The sequence below is a fragment of the Petromyzon marinus genome, chromosome 8, assembly GCF_048934315.1.
Source record: "Petromyzon marinus isolate PM22_M1 ecotype Great Lakes invasive population chromosome 8, UKy_Petmar_22M1.pri1.0, whole genome shotgun sequence".
Taxonomy (NCBI): domain Eukaryota; kingdom Metazoa; phylum Chordata; class Hyperoartia; order Petromyzontiformes; family Petromyzontidae; genus Petromyzon; species Petromyzon marinus.
Genome location: NC_133674.1, coordinates 9,811,797 through 9,827,207, shown reverse-complemented (window position 1 = coordinate 9,827,207; position 15,411 = coordinate 9,811,797). Strand labels below are relative to the sequence as shown.

Genomic DNA, 15,411 nt, shown 5'->3' with positions numbered 1-15,411 from the left:
TGCAGTTAATACCCCCAGGGTTCCATTTTTCATTTCTAGGGAGTAAATCCTTATAATTAAAATTCTACTCAAGGCTTGGTCAAATTTAAGGTGCCCTAACAGAATAATAGAAAACAACACAACTGTTAAACAGCACTGCGTACACATTGATGATGATAACGATTATCAGTCCGATTTTATAACGCGTGCAAACTTTTGAGCAGCGAGTCGCTAGCACGAGGTTGGGGAAATGCAACGTTAAAGCACAAACTTCTAACACTAATGAGTTGAAGCTGGTTATTAATGTTCATGGGAAGAGACATGAAGTATTGTATTGAAGTTTTTGCTAAAAGCATAAATATCTGCAGCAGATGCTTGAAGGCAAGGGTTATTTTTGCCCAAAACATTTGGTATTCCTCAAATTGAGTGCAGTCTTCGGTTGTATTTTAATGACTTGAATGCCTTCCGGCTCTTTAATCCATACTGCTCGTGTTAAGACGGATGTGCTATGCCACAGACCGCACCTTCGAGGGAAATGGAAATGTTGCTGATGAAGGGAGATGCGTTATTAAATGTTAATTGCGGTTTAGCTAATCGAGACCTTAATTGGGATGTGAATTTCCCTGGCTAGTTGTAACACCCTTGTGGTTCTTGGAAAGTTTTTTTCAAAATGTGCTGATGGCATCAGTAAAGTGTGCCGGAGATTACACGTTACCTTCCAATTTCCTTTTCAAGACGCCGAGAGGAGGAGCAAGGCAGAGTGGTTCCGTTGGGCCATACGGGTGTGTGTGTGTAAAAACTGATTTTGCACCGTACGTAGCCAACAATGCTAATAAAGAGGTGTGGGGGAAGGACAGCAAACTAAAACACAAAGCAGTCCTTAAAATTATTAATTTTCTGTCCAGATTTAAAAGTGCATAGCTCCAGTGGCTTCCGAATATCAGAAGGAAGAGAGCATTTCAGACGGTCGCAGAAGTGCACCTGAAAACGCACGATGCAGTGACTGTCTTTGTTTTATTGGCTCGCCAAAAGCCGCTGCTGTTAGGATGACCGGATGTTGTGCGTGATGGTTTATGCTCCTTGACGAGATCCAGAGAGGTTTTGTGCTTCATTTGCGGCAAGCGCTTTGTTTTAATGAGCGCGTTGTAGCTTGACCCTGCAGACACAGCAAGGAGGCTGCGCGCAGTCTGCGCGGCGCGTCATTTAAAAGACCGGCGGCACTTTGATCCATTGTTCAGAGAAACTAACGAGTTGCCCCCCCCCCCGCTACCCAGGAATCAAACCGTCGGCGTCATGGCGAAGAGCGGCAACCGCCTGCACATTGACATTCGTTTTACACGGCTTTATGGAAAGCAAATTTTGTAGAATCGTAATGGCCCCGACTTCCCCATTTGTCGGTTGCAAATTTAGGTCATATCCCTCTGTTGGCATGCGTCTCGCTTGACCTTGAAGCCGTCCATCCGTCTAGCTGCATTGGCGCGCTCAGCTCCCACTCAATTGCAGACAACTTGGCCCACCGTCCTTCCATAAGGTGGTAATCATTTTACCGAGCAGAACAGGCATCGCATCTGTTGCCTACCGTCGTCTGGATTGGTGGTGCCTGGAGGTATCGTAAGAGCTGCTCTGCTGCCATCGAGGGAAGAGCAACGTCATGCGTGCAGAGTTTTGAACGGCAGACGTTGTTGTCTTGCGAGAGGACTTGCCGGGGGACACCACTGCAGGACAGTCGGGGGACAGTGGTGCCCCAGCCATTCACTGACTCGCTGTCAACCCTCAAACGATAATCGTGGACAACAGTGCACCAGTCACGTATTCTTAAAAGTTTAAACATCTCTAAATATCAGGTGTCTGCATCAGTACTGTGGGCCACATCCTGCACGGCCTTGCGGACGCCACCAGCGCTCCGCAGAACTCGGCGTGATAACTTTTGTATTGGGGGGGGAGGGGGGATTAAGAAAAGTACAAATTCAAATACCTAGATTGTGATGACGATTTCTTATATTGCAATGCTTTGGGATTTTCTACGCCACCAAAAGTATTTGTTCAGTATGGCCTTTTTTCACATCAAGTTATTGTCCATTGTTGAACAACACCGCATTGTTGACCAACGTGTGAGCAATGGCCGGTATGTATGTATGTTGAACTTCTTTCGCCGCGTACATAGCCTACCATACTAATCGGGTGTGTGGGCGATGCCTGCAGCGGCAGTACAACGTGCACCACACGTGCAACAGATGCACTGCGCGTCGAAGTAAATAACCACCCTGTCAGTGTGTGCGACATGGCTGTCATTACGAGCACTTGTGGATACAGCATTCATTATCTCCCCCTGTCAACGAGTCAGTTACTCGCACAATGGACATTGCGCTCGCTTTAGGTGGCTAATGTCTATTTCAAGAGTTCAGGCAGAGAAATGATTTTGACCATGTGAGTGTGGTAGGCATAGTGGTTTAAATAGAGGGGGGGGTGGGTGTATGTACATGCGATGTGTGTTGCATTCTCGTCTGTTTGTGCATCTGGTTTTGAGCACGAGTCTGCATGTGTTTTACTTGGACTTGCATCTATTTATTTGCATTGGCGTGTGTCCTCGTTTATTGTTTTATTTTCATCCATCTGTTTGCATAGGTGTTTCATCCTTCTGTGCGTGCATTTTATTCGCATGTGCCTGTGTGTGTCAGATGCGTTATGGGGAGCAGTGGGACAGTTATGAGCACACTGCGCTAATAACCAGGCGATCAGAGGGTCATTCCCGAGCACGGCCAACATTGGTAATGAACAACTAAATTGTTCCTGTGCCTCTCGAGCGAGGGCCAATCAGCCGTGAATGAGTAACTGTTGCAGTGTGTAAACATCAGCGCTGGGGAGACGAAGGCGGCTGGGTGTGTGGCGCTGACCACACCACCCGTGCTCGCAAACAGCACTTGCCCCAACAGTCTAAAGCTATACGGGGGAATCTTTTGTCTTTTGTGCAAGGTGTGAGATGCGGCAGGTGTGGCACAGGGCCGGCCCGGGCCTGGCTCCCTCTCTGCTGGGCGGCTGCTGCTCGCGCTTCGTGCCGGAGTTCGTGCTGCAGGGCCTGAGCTGCTCGCGCGACGCGGCCGTCGAGCAGATCCGCCGTGGCCTGCAGCAAGCCCTCTCCGTAAGCCTCTCCGTGTGGCACGGTGTCACAACCACACCTTTTTTAGAGGTGGGCGTGTCCGACCTCGCAGATGTTTCCCAGCGGTTACCGGCAAGCTGATGATCCACCGGCCCGAGCCGGGCCTGCGACGAAAGTTCACACGAGCAACGTTTAAACTACCCGTGGCGATGCGAAGTTTCCCGACCTGGTGCCGTGTGGCTCCGCGCTGCGTCTCTCCGCGCCCGCCGTAGGCTTGCGCGCCAGACCGGCCGCCACAGCGGACGCTGTGCCTGCTCGCCGACCTGGACCAGCGCTCCGTGCGGCTCCTCGCCGCGCAGCCCCTCTTCCCCCCGCAGGACGAGGCCCCCACGGCCGGGCCGCCCTCCGTGGCCGGCCAGGAGGGGCGGCCGCTGCCGTCGCCGACGTCTTTGCCACGCGTGCAGAAAGAGCGGCGCCTGGTGGAGAGCGACGACGTGCGGCCGTCCGGCCTCGTGCGCGAAATCCTCCACTCCACGCTGCAGCTGTGGAAGATGCGGCTCTCCGCGGACTTTGTGAGCGCTTGGTGCAGGGTGTTGGGGCTGTGTAAGGCTGGGGCTGTCCCTCGGGTGAATCGCAGAGTTGTGATATTGGAACGATTGTACCAATGATTGGTTGACAAGGCCACGTTCTATGTTTTCAGTCGATCGAAACGGAGCTATGCAATTCATTTCCCAGGAAAGATTCAGCGTTGCGTCGGTGTGAGTATTCGTTCGCGGCGCCAGCATCGGTTCGAGCAAGACTGGCTGCTGAAGAGACGCTGGACAATTCTCACAATGCTGCTGAAAGTATGCACTCCGAGAAAGTCCGTGTAGCTGATGGGATGTGTCACAAAATATAGACATGGAGGGATAGAAAAAACGAGGCATTTATGGCTGCTGGTTTATTTTCAACTCGTGAATAAGCCCACCCAGGTGTGCTCCACTCACTGTGCCAGGTATTGGCATCGAGCTGTGCGCTCACTTCACCGGGAGCTCGGGACAATTGGCATCCAGAAGCCGTCCACTCTGCATTATTATTAATTCCATACGTGACGTTGAGGCTTTCCTGGATGACGGTAACCCACCGCGCGCTCGTCCGCCCCCGCAGTGCATGATGCACCTGGAGGACCGGCTGCGGGAGCTGTGCCGTCGGAGTGAGGCCCTGGCCCTTTGCGCCAGCCCGGACGCCCCCGGCCTGGAAGCCATCGCTGCCGCTCTCGGGTAAGACTGCCCCCCCCCCCCCGGCTGTGATCCACCGCACGCTCGGAGCCCCGCAGGAGTCGAGGCCGAAGCGGGTCGTCGTGATGCGCGTTGTTTACTCTCGCGCTATCGCATCTGCGGGGTGGGGCATCCGGATGCCCCCTCCCACCTCGCTGCATCGGATAGAACTCTTAGTAGAGCAGCGGCGGGTGGATTGATCCGGCATTGGCTGGTTTGCTCCATTACTCGCTCGCCACTGGGCAGTCGCCTCATCACTCTGCTGTCGCTGATACCGTGGTTACCCTTCTCGTGAGCTTACCTCATTGATTCCTCCACACATGCTTGAACTGTCTTAACGAACTGTTTTGCCTCCTCCACACTGTTCAACGACCACCCTGCAGGTCATAACAACGCACTCGCCCACCATCTCACTCAACCACGTGCCCGCTCACCACACTTCATTGGAAATTCCCCCCCCCCCCCCCCCCTCGTCACCATCTGTTGCTGGCTTTTTAACGTTTTGGGCCTTTGGGCCCTGTGCTCAACAACTGTTAAAAACCAAACGAAAAAGCACTGCTGTCAATGTCCGGATTATGAAATGACGATAACTCTTTTCCTTTTGCCATTTCCACCTCCCCCCGCCCCGCACTGTGGCACCTGGTGAAATTTGAATGCTTACACCAGCAATCGTATGAAAAGGCCACATTCTCTGACTCTGTCCGAGGTAGATGAATCCTGGCATTTTAAAAGTATCAAGGCCGCCAGCAGTCACCGGTACTTCATAGTGTAACACTGGAGCCCGATTATTCAATACCCAGACCTAATTTTGTGAATCGTGGACCAGCATAGAGACAGACGTGCAACCACAGCCTGTTGCAGTGAATGCTCACAATAAATTCACTAAAGTACGCACAGGAAATATTAATCTCCACTTTTGATCCAATGCCTCAGTGGTAGAGGTGGGTGGTGGCCGTGGTGGTGGTGGTGAGTGTGCCAGGTGAAAGAAGTCCGGTGGGTGTTGTGACCGTGGTGGTGAGCGTCTGTGGGGAGGGGTAGTGGTGGCGGTTAGCGTGCTGCACTACGAACCCAGCGACCCGAGTTCGATTCCTGAGTTCGGCCAACACCGGTGACGATTATTTTAACCGGTTCTGGGCCTCCCCGAGATCAACACTGCCTCCAAAGAGTACCTGCTGTGGTGTGTAAAACATCGCCACTAGGGAAACAAAGGCCGCCGGGCGTGGTACGGGGCCACTCGCCCTCTCGTGTGCGGTGCCAGCCTTCGTAGGTGCTCGCTAGCAGCACCTATGCCCCAACAGTCTGTTAAGGCAACGCAGGGGGGGGGTGGGATCTTTGTCTTGAGCGTCATGTGTCCCCACCACAGGGGCGACTCGAGCGACGTGGGACTGCTGGCAGCCGTGGCGACGGCCCTCCCCAAGCCTCCGTTCGTCACGTGACTCCTGGGCAACGCTGCTGCACAGCCACGTGCTCGCTTGCACTACAGCGTCCCAGGTGCAGCGACTGCTGCTGGCTGCTTGCCACTTCCGGTCCGGATCGCAGCCTGCATTGGTCACCTCCTGGTTAAGGCTTTGACGAATTCTCGTTACATTCCGAAAACGTTAACTTATGGTACCCTTGGACTGGGTGTTCGTGCCGTGTGGCGAGTCTTAATCTCGGTTGTCGCCACATGGTTCATGCTGCCTCGAACGGGTAATCGTGTCGTGCAGAAACCGCTCTTTGGACAGAGAAGCGTTAACGTGATGATATGAAACCCAAAGTACGCATTACAGCTCCGAGCATTAGCACGAGGGTTGAGGTTTCCAAATGCAGTATCTAATGAGCTGCCTATGCTATTGTTTCGCTTGTTCACCTTGTCGCTGCAAGGAGGCATCCCCCTTCAGCAGTGAGGATCAACATGAAGCCACTTCCCGTCTCTTTGGAGCAACACCGCCTTGAGCAACGCTTCCACTTAACATCCAAACTTATGCCGCGAAACCTTCACAGGGCGAAGACCCGCTGTCTGACCCGATGCATTTTTGTAGTTCGGAGACGCTTTGCAACTTCACAAATGTCTTAATGCTGTAAACCCCCCTCCCCCACCATACACTGCACCGTGACTCGTACGTAGGAGTTGAAGCGCCGTTTGTTTACTGCAGCGCGCGGTGGCCTCTCATCAGAACCCTTGGCAAGTGAGTGCCCCGCTACGTGGGCGCTCGCTGTCAAACCCCGCGCCCACGCATCCCCCTGCTCTGCCAGGATACGACGCCCGTGGCCGCTCTCGGCCTTTGTCGTGTTGCTCCGCTCACTCCCTTCGATTTTTTTTTTTTGACGAAGGGGCTTGGTGGAACTGTTTTTGCCAAGCGTAGAAATACCCTGCAGCTCCCGTGTGGAGCCCATTCCATTCAGCAGTTCAGTTAACGACTCCCCCCCCCCGCCTCGGCCTCTGCCTCCGCCCCCATGACTCTGCTGCCGCTATGGGTTTCATGCCCAATCATCACGGGCGTGTCGCTCGCGGTAGAGACTATTCCATCCAACCTCGGCGAGACCATCGTAGCGAATACTGCATCCATAGTTGTGCTATGGGTTTCATGCCCAATCACCACGGGCGTGTCGCTCGCGGTAGAGACTATTCCATCCAACCTCGGCGAGACCATCGTAGCGAATACTGCATCCATAGTTGTGCTATGGGTTTCATGCCCAATCATCACGGGCGTGTCGCTCGCGGTAGAGACTATTCCATCCAACCTCGGCGAGACCATCGTAGCGAATACTGCATCCATAGTTGTGCTATGGGTTTCATGCCCAATCATCACGGGCGTGTCGCTCGCGGTAGAGACTATTCCATCCAACCTCGGCGAGACCATCGTAGCGAATACTGCATCCATAGTTGTGCTATGGGTTTCATGCCCAATCACCACGGGCGTGTCGCTCGCGGTAGAGACTATTCCATCCAACCTCGGCGAGACCATCGTAGCGAATACTGCATCCATAGTTGTGCTATGGGTTTCATGCCCAATCATCACGGGCGTGTCGCTCGCGGTAGAGACTATTCCATCCAACCTCGGCGAGACCATCGTAGCGAATACTGCATCCATAGTTGTGCTATGGGTTTCATGCCCAATCATCACGGGCGTGTCGCTCGCGGTAGAGACTATTCCATCCAACCTCGGCGAGACCATCGTAGCGAATACTGCATCCATAGTTGTGCTATGGGTTTCATGCCCAATCATCACGGGCGTGTCGCTCGCGGTAGAGACTATTCCATCCAACCTCGGCGAGACCATCGTAGCGAATACTGCATCCATAGTTGTGCTATGGGTTTCATGCCCAATCATCACGGGTGTGTCGCTCGCGGTAGAGACTATTCCATCCAACCTCGGCGAGACCATCGTAGCGAATACTGCATCCATAGTTGTGCACAACGTTCAAAAGGCATGCGGAAATTTAAAAGAGTCTTCTACAAACTCCACAATTCAACCTTTTTAAGCTTGCGTAGTACTTCAATTATAACTGCGTGAGAGTCCACCGAGACGAGATTGCTTTGCACGGGAAACCAAAAACCCACATTTCTCTCTGCAGGCCCGGCACGATTCTCTCTGCAAATTCACAACTCTCCCTCCAAACAAAACATACGAGTCTTTCAAATTCTCTGGAGAACTCTTATTCCTAAACCATGGAATGCCGAACAAAGTCAAGAATATTTTTTTTAAATCCTTATTCTCCACCCGAGGTTATATTATAATGCTCTACAAAGGCGAGGAATGTTCTCCAATGTGAATGGCAATACCTCTGCAAGTAACTCGTCACTCCTCCTTCCCCAAATAAACCGCTTGGGGTTTGGTAGGATTTACTGTGGAAATTAAAACACCGCTCGCCCGGCTGTAACAGCAGCCGTAGCAGCAGCGCGTGACTGGGCCCAGTCGCGGGGGCTTTATTTGTGCATTGTCTTGACAGCGACAGCCTTGGTTTACGCTCTTGTGCGTGTGTGTTGGCGCCACGGGTTTTCTTTTTAAGAAAATACTTAAATAAGAAATAACTTGTCAACTCTTCATCAAAACACTGCATCCTGCCAAAAGATAAATAATTAAACATTAATTCTTACTTTGGACGTTCGCTCACTTGCCACAGCCAAGGGAACGCATTCCAATGCCGCATGCACGCACGCACTCGTGTGTGTGTGTGCGTGTGTCAAATTGCACCTCTGCGCAGCCCTTCGATCATTGCAGGTTTTTATGCCTCGGGCCAGCGGTGGACTCTTGCCACATTTTTTGTAGAGCTGCCCGTGAGGATTTCCATTGAGGCTCTTTGGTTTTTCTCACAGAGTCCCCCGTCATGTTACCGGTATACCCATGTCGCGTATTGACAAGAATGAGCTGTCGGGTTGCATCCTCGTGTAATGGCCCTCCGTGTTCTCGAGGCTTCCCCTTTAGAAGGCGACATCTGAACGCTCCTTGCCGGCTGCCGTTGTGCGCGCTCAGCTCTGCGGGTGGGGAAGTCTCGCGGCTTACGTTCGTTTGTGAGGCACAAAGGAAACGTGGTGGCTCCTGGAGTCTCAATTTAAATGTTCTTGGGTTCATAGCCTCGAGAATTCTCGGAACTGATCGTATAACAAGCTCTGCTCCTCTTATCCTTCGACTATCATGAGCCAGTTGAGAAGAGAAATACAACATTTCTATGGTTTCTTCAAAGCTCGTCTTTTGATCTAACTTCCAGCAATAAAAAAAAGTGGTACTTAGAGTTTTGCGCCACTCGGCTGATGCAGAATTAACCTATGCTGCAGCAAAGCCCCTTACGTGTTCCACGGCCGGCGACGGCAACATGACGTCGTCTGTGAGTGTGGACGACCGCGCCTTTTGCTTGCGCGCGTGTTTGTGTCGTTTGGTTAACAGCGCTTGGCCCGGACACTGAGGGGCACAACCTTCGCAAAGGTAACAACATTTGGCTGCCCGACCCTTTTTCGTATTTTTCACCCGTGTTTTTCAGGACCACTAGAAAATGAGCCTACTCTGGTGTCGTGGATGAGCGAGCCCAGCCAGGCTTCCTTCCCTCTGTGGCCCTGGTTGGGCTCCCTGCGGGGCGCCACTTGCACCCCTCACTCGATTTTAAATTTAAGGGCCGCGTGTTGCTTGTGCAGATGTGACAACGCAGTGCGCGATTTTGGCATTGGTGACGCACGGTCGTCCATTGGTTCGGAAAGAAATGGCCATGACTGATTAATTTCATGAGCATTTACGTGGTCAACGTGTACCACAGCTCCTCGCCCTCTTCTCGTTTTGCATTGCCTTTGACGGGCGACCTGTCAAGAGTTTCAGTTGCAAGCGAGTTAGCCATCCAATGGGTTTGTTCACCCGAACATCTCCATCTGATACGTGAACACGGGCATCGCCAAGGGTTCTGGTGGCAGCAATATCCGCCGCATCTGTTTGGTGAGGCCGGTTTGTGGTAACAACCTGTAGAGAATTGCATTTGCCAGGAAGCGTTCGATGCCTGGGACAGTCATCGCAGTGTTGTTTATCTGTGCATTGCCAGCCGTTGGGTTATCGCTCTCCCTTTTGTTTACGTGGCTTAGTTTTGTTTACATTGTTTGCTGCTATGTTATGAACCAACGTTGCCATTGTTCTCCAGGGTGTCTTAAACTGCAAGCCTAATGATTTCAAAGCTCGGGGTTTTACACAATTTCGAAATTCGGTCTTGAGCCTAAAAATGACCACGTTTAATATATATTTAATAAAAATGTCCCCGTCACTTCCATCTATAAAGTAGCTCACAGGGACGTGTGTGGAGGGCTTTGATTGTGGGGGGGGGGGGGGGGGGAAACGACCTCCAGGACGGTCCTGGACGAGCTCCCGCCGCCCGGCACCGTCGCCTCCTACAAAAGGCCACAGTAGCGGCACCACAGCCAACCCAGACGCTGACGTCAGCTCGGCCACCCACCTTGCATGGTTCCCTCCGAGGGTGGAGGACCGTCCCGTTGCGGTCGACGGTTCAACGGGGGAGGGGGGGGGCAGGAGGCCACTTTCTGGGGAAGCGGTCCCGAGTTTTACCACTGCACGCTGGTTTACGTCGTGTTACATGGAGCAAAGCATGCAGATACTACTTCGTTGTTTTGAAGGACAATGGCTGATTTGAACACTAACATTCGTCACCAAAAGCCCAATTAAATGTTTTACCTTTTATACTGAAAGTACAATATTTCAGCTCTATATGCTCCGTCAGAAATCAGTTGAGTGAACAAATGCTTGATATTACCTTTTATTGTAATGGACACAATTGTACAGCATTAACTAAAGTTTCACAAACAGCGTGCATGAAGGAGGAGTGATGGTTCAGCAGTTCACTCGCTGCGTTTAGCATCATGGCCTCCTGGGTGCAACTCTTGGCCAGGATGCACATCACCAGTTGTGAATGAAATTCTGACCGTAGCCTAAACCTCCCATAGGTCAAAGGCAGTGATGTACTCCTCATTTGGAGCATTGAGGCGCCCCCCGTTTACAGCCCTGAACCAGTGGTGGAAATTCCACATTCCTATGGCGGGGGCGAGTCTGCACATAGGACAAGCACTCGCAGAGTGGTACTCGTGTTATCGACCCCAGAGAGATGATGGACCCAGTCGGCTACGAACCAGGGCTTTAACTCAACCTTCCCATGGCGAGCCGCTCGCTCTGCTGCTGAGCCACTGGATCAGCTCCGTCAAAAACGAGTGCCTATTGTGAACCTAAGTTGGTGATCGTTAGCACTGGGAAGACTAAGGAAGGCAGGTGAGGCTCGTGTTCGCCTTTTCACTGCCTCGTGCCCGATACCGTCTTCGGTGGATGCTCTCTAATGGCACTGTAAACGTTAAACCGTGGCGGTGATCATCTTGTGTGCACGTTGTGCTGTGTCCATGAATGTAGAACACCAAACGGACACGCAACAAGTGGAGAACGTTCTTTGCAGTGCCTGAATTTAAGACGTAAATAGCCCCTCCCTCCCTTTGCAAAAATGAACGCGTGGGTTTCAACAATTGTTCGGCCCTCGGGCCCTATCCAGTCGAGCTATGTGTGTGGTGGCAACCGAGAGTTGTGGCGTTTGAAGTCGTTTCCTCACGTCTGCAATATAAAATACCTTGAATAGGTGCTGCTGAAGTTTGCGGTTTTTCCCAAATGCCCTGGGCCTGTTATTTTAATTTAATCACGAGCGAGTCTTATCTAATGCGTTGCTCGTGTTTTGGGATTTGCTGGTAATTATGCTTTAATTTAATAATTTCTGTGTGCTAAATTGCACTCTAATAAGCCACTCTCCCTCCTGTTGTCCAGTTGGGTGTATTTTTAGAAGCCATAAAAACAGCTTTGGACGTCTCTTAAGTCGACTTGCAGTATTTGCACTTAAGTTGGAGCAGTGTCGTTGGACAGAGTAATTTCGCAGTTGGTACAATTACGTTCATAAAAAATATAGATTGTAAAAAGTAACAGATTGATGCAAATGCATTACATGCGAGTGCTTTTAGTGCCAAGTGCATCCATAGTCATCTCTGTGAAGTGATTTCTGTCCGTAACAATCAGCCGACCCAAAGTGCTGTCGTTTTTAAAATAATGTGCGCAATCCACATGCCGCGTGAATTTATTAACTTGTAAAGCCTTCGCATTTTCTGTCTGCAGTTCGCTGTGAAAGCACACTATTGTATGATTACTCTTTATATTTACAACTGACCTGTCTGTAACTAAAGCATGGTGCTTTATTATGAAATCCTACCATTTAAACGGTTTGTACGGCAAATGGTTTTTTTTGTCGCAATTCCAGGCTCGTAATTACCCAGAGGCGTTGGGCAGCCACTCTTTTTCAAGTCGCGTTTTGCAGCGACTCGCCGTGAGGTTTGTGAAATCTGTCAAGGCTCTGGCGTCTACATGCGAAGAGTATCCCAACTCCCCCCCCCCCCCCCCCCCAAACGGGCAGACATGTCGCTACGATTAACATTGTGCGAGGGGAAAATACAGCTTATTTAAAAATGGTAAGGGGCAGGGGCGGAGCCAGGATTTCAGGTCGGGGTGACATTCAACAAATTTTCAAGAATGATTAGAGAGTCAGGCTGTTGAACTAGACGCCATCGGTTGGCGACACACTCTGACAATGCAGTTGCACGCAGTCCGCCAGACCGAGTGTCGTACACTTATACTCAGAATGTCACCCCGCCCCACCGGCTCCGCCCCTGGTAAGGGGGGGGGGCGCAAATGTGCGTCGTACTACGGTGTCGGGGTTTCGGGGAGTAAGAGTTCATGCGGTAACAATGCAGACGTGGGAGATGCGAGGTGGGTAAGGGTGCGACGTGCATTATAATATTTATTAACATAATTGCAGTTTCAAGCTTACAATGGGGGAGGGGCAGGGCAGGGGAACTCTTCCCCGGGGAGGAGGGGGGGGGCACAAGAACCGCTCCCAAACCTCGCAGCCAGCGCCACGAGAGCGCTGCCTGCGCCCGGGTTGGGTCGGGAGGGCCCTGCGGGGCGAGGTGCCTCTTGCACGGCGGAGGAGAGGCCGAACTCGCGCGGTTCGCTTGCAGCGCTTTTCTAGCAACCGCAATACCGGATGTTGAGTACCGTGAATTGTTTTATTTTAATACTGTGGGGTTTTTTTTGGAATAAAGTACAACGGTTTACATGGCTTTTGTGCACGTGTTCCCTGCTTTAACAAAGAAGTTGCGATTCCCGCTACTGAGACCGCTCTCCTTTGTGAAATTGTGTCTGCGGTCTTTTTTGTATTGGACATGGGCTACGTTTGCGGTATATTTGCATTCCGAGTAAATATTTTCCCCATCCCTGCCATGTCCGTGCATGCCATCGTGCCCCAGTTCCCAATGCACCCGGATCGGCCAAATGATTGGGGGGGGGGGGGTAGGGTTTGGTTTTAACGCACGACTCATTTGCCCAACGGATGGACGCGGTCTCCTGTGTTTTTAAAGCACATCAGCTCATGTGTGTCGGGCCTATGGCCCAACAACCCGATAAATCACCCGATCTCGTCAAATTTCATAAGCTAAGCAGGTTTGAGTCTGGACGAGTGAGTGCATGGGGCGCTCACCGCCGAGAAGTGGAATAGATATACCGTACGCTGCTGCTGCAGGGCTACATCGCCAGCAGAGGGCAGTGCTGCAAAGTCCGTTGTTGTACTGTGCTCTCTCCGTCTGTTCACCCCGCACAGACCAGCTTGGCAAAATACCATGAAATAGCCCTCCTTCCGCCATAGCAGCAGCGGAGGAAGGCCCTCAATCCCGCATCAAATAAGATATCGTATTCTGAAGACCACACAGACCTTGCGGGGCCACGTGACTGGAGAGGAAATCTTCGGGGGGGTGACGATGGACTTTGAGGAGAGAGTCTGCCCTGATAAGAGCGGCCTCCTTGGCCTGGTCAGATCAAGGGTGAGAATCAACACCCCCACCTCACCCCCTTGGCGCACGCTGGCGACCCAAAACTGCACCGTGAACCCCGTGACGGCAAGAACAAAATCACTGCGGGCAAACATAAACTTTGAGCAGTGCATAGATGGAGCTGCGATGAGAGGGCACCGCACGAAAGTGTGGCACCTTTTTGATGTCTCTCATTGTCTCCTCCCTCCGTGTGCGGGTGATGGGGAGCAGTGTACCCCAAGGTTGCTGAATTACGCCGTCTCTCTCTCTGTGTGTGTGCGCATGAGAATTTGGTCCATGTCGGCCCTGAGAATGGCTGTGAGAAAACTGCAGCTATTTTTTCTCTTTCGTTTCAATGAAAGAGGATTTTGATCGGGTCTGTGGGGCGGGGGGGGGGGGCTTGGGGATTCCCCCCTTCAATGGAATGCACAAATAAATAAGTAATCGTCTCCCAACGACGGCTCGGGAGCAACTTGCCCAGCCAAGCCTGGATCGAGCTTTTTTTCCCCAACGATTTTACTGAACTTGATCTCTGCGTCGTGCTCAAATCTTGTTATCAAAAGTTTGTCTACTTCCTGTTGTCCAATTAATTCAAAATTTTGCACGCGTACTCGGATGCGGTGACAACGCATGCCTGTGTTAAAATCGGCATCAATTCATAAATGTATTGCCTCCTTTCAAGCAATTTAAAAAAATTTGTATGGACGCGCTTATTATTTATATATATATTTTGTGTGTAGGTCAAAAACGCCGCGGTCCGCAAACTGTGGAATCGCCTCGCACAAAACGCAGGCGCCGCGTGTCTCGGGCGCAATTTGACGCTCATCTCGACCGTGAGTTAAACGAAGTTGTTAATAAAACCATTGTTGGTAAAAAAAAAAGACTTTTGTAAAGCAGTTTCTTTACATCAAGTTTGGCGAAACACACTTGGGACAACTTGCTGGTTAAATTTTGATTTAAAGCTTTCGTGACTGCAGTAATTCATATTCTTAGCTCTTTCGGTAAAGTCACGTTGAAGGGAAACAATAAAATGTTGTTTATATATGTGTTTATATATTTTATTATTTTATTGTTTCCCTTCAACGTGACTTTACCGAAAGAGCTAAGAATATAACTTTCTGGTTGTCCCAAGTGTGTTTCGCCAAACCGCCTGGTCCGACACTGCCCCTGGGGCACACTTGGGACAACTTTGCCCCAGGGGCAGTGTCGGACCACGCGATTCGCCGTGGCCACGTTTGACCTGCCAACCTCGCGCAAGTTCGGCTGTTAGAGGCGGACGCGCGTCGAGAACAAACGGAGACGGCGGGGCGGGATCTGAAGACACCGGTGGGCTAAAGTGGTGGTGAACACCTTTTTACTGATTGGCCGTGTCGGGTGGTGGAGGGTTGCGACACATTTATAAATAACGCCATCAAAACCCAAAAAAATATTCATTTTGAATCGTACTTGTCGCGAAAGCCTTCGTGTTCAACGGAGATCTGAAGAGTATCAGCGGCGTACCTGTGTGTGTGTATGTTTAACTTATTTCAGTTTCATTTATTTGGTATTAGCTGTACTACCCGGCTTCGCTCGGGACTTGGATTCACCAAACAGTTACTCGTTTGAGGCTGAGTCGACCTAGGGGAGGCCCAGGACCGGTTAAACTAATCGTCACCGGTGGTGGTCGTGAGTGGGAATCGAACTCGGGTCGCCGGGTTCGTAGCGCAGCGCGCTCACCA

At 51.4% G+C, this 15,411-nt stretch overlaps 1 protein-coding gene across 4 annotated transcripts in view; it reads left to right on the top strand.

Moving 5' to 3' along the window:
* LOC116940217 (folliculin-interacting protein 2-like) overlaps positions 1 to 12,948 on the top strand; it is a 61,930-nt gene extending 48,982 nt beyond the window's left edge. The window contains exons 14-18 of one of the 4 annotated variants that reach the window (XR_004402517.2): positions 2,953 to 3,118; positions 3,349 to 3,648; positions 4,223 to 4,335; positions 5,696 to 5,823; positions 6,196 to 6,289. Coding sequence is in view for 3 of the 4 variants with exons in the window: in XM_032949682.2 (XP_032805573.2) it covers positions 2,953 to 3,118; positions 3,349 to 3,648; positions 5,696 to 5,823; positions 6,196 to 6,388 (787 nt within the window). In the remaining variant the exon portion in view is untranslated. Of the gene's footprint in view, positions 1 to 2,952; positions 3,119 to 3,348; positions 3,649 to 4,222; positions 4,336 to 5,695; positions 5,893 to 6,195 lie in introns of those variants that run through there. The other 3 variants (XM_032949683.2, XM_032949682.2, XM_032949684.2) reach the window with 3 other exon arrangements.
* The last annotated feature ends 2,463 nt before the right edge of the window (positions 12,949 to 15,411 follow it).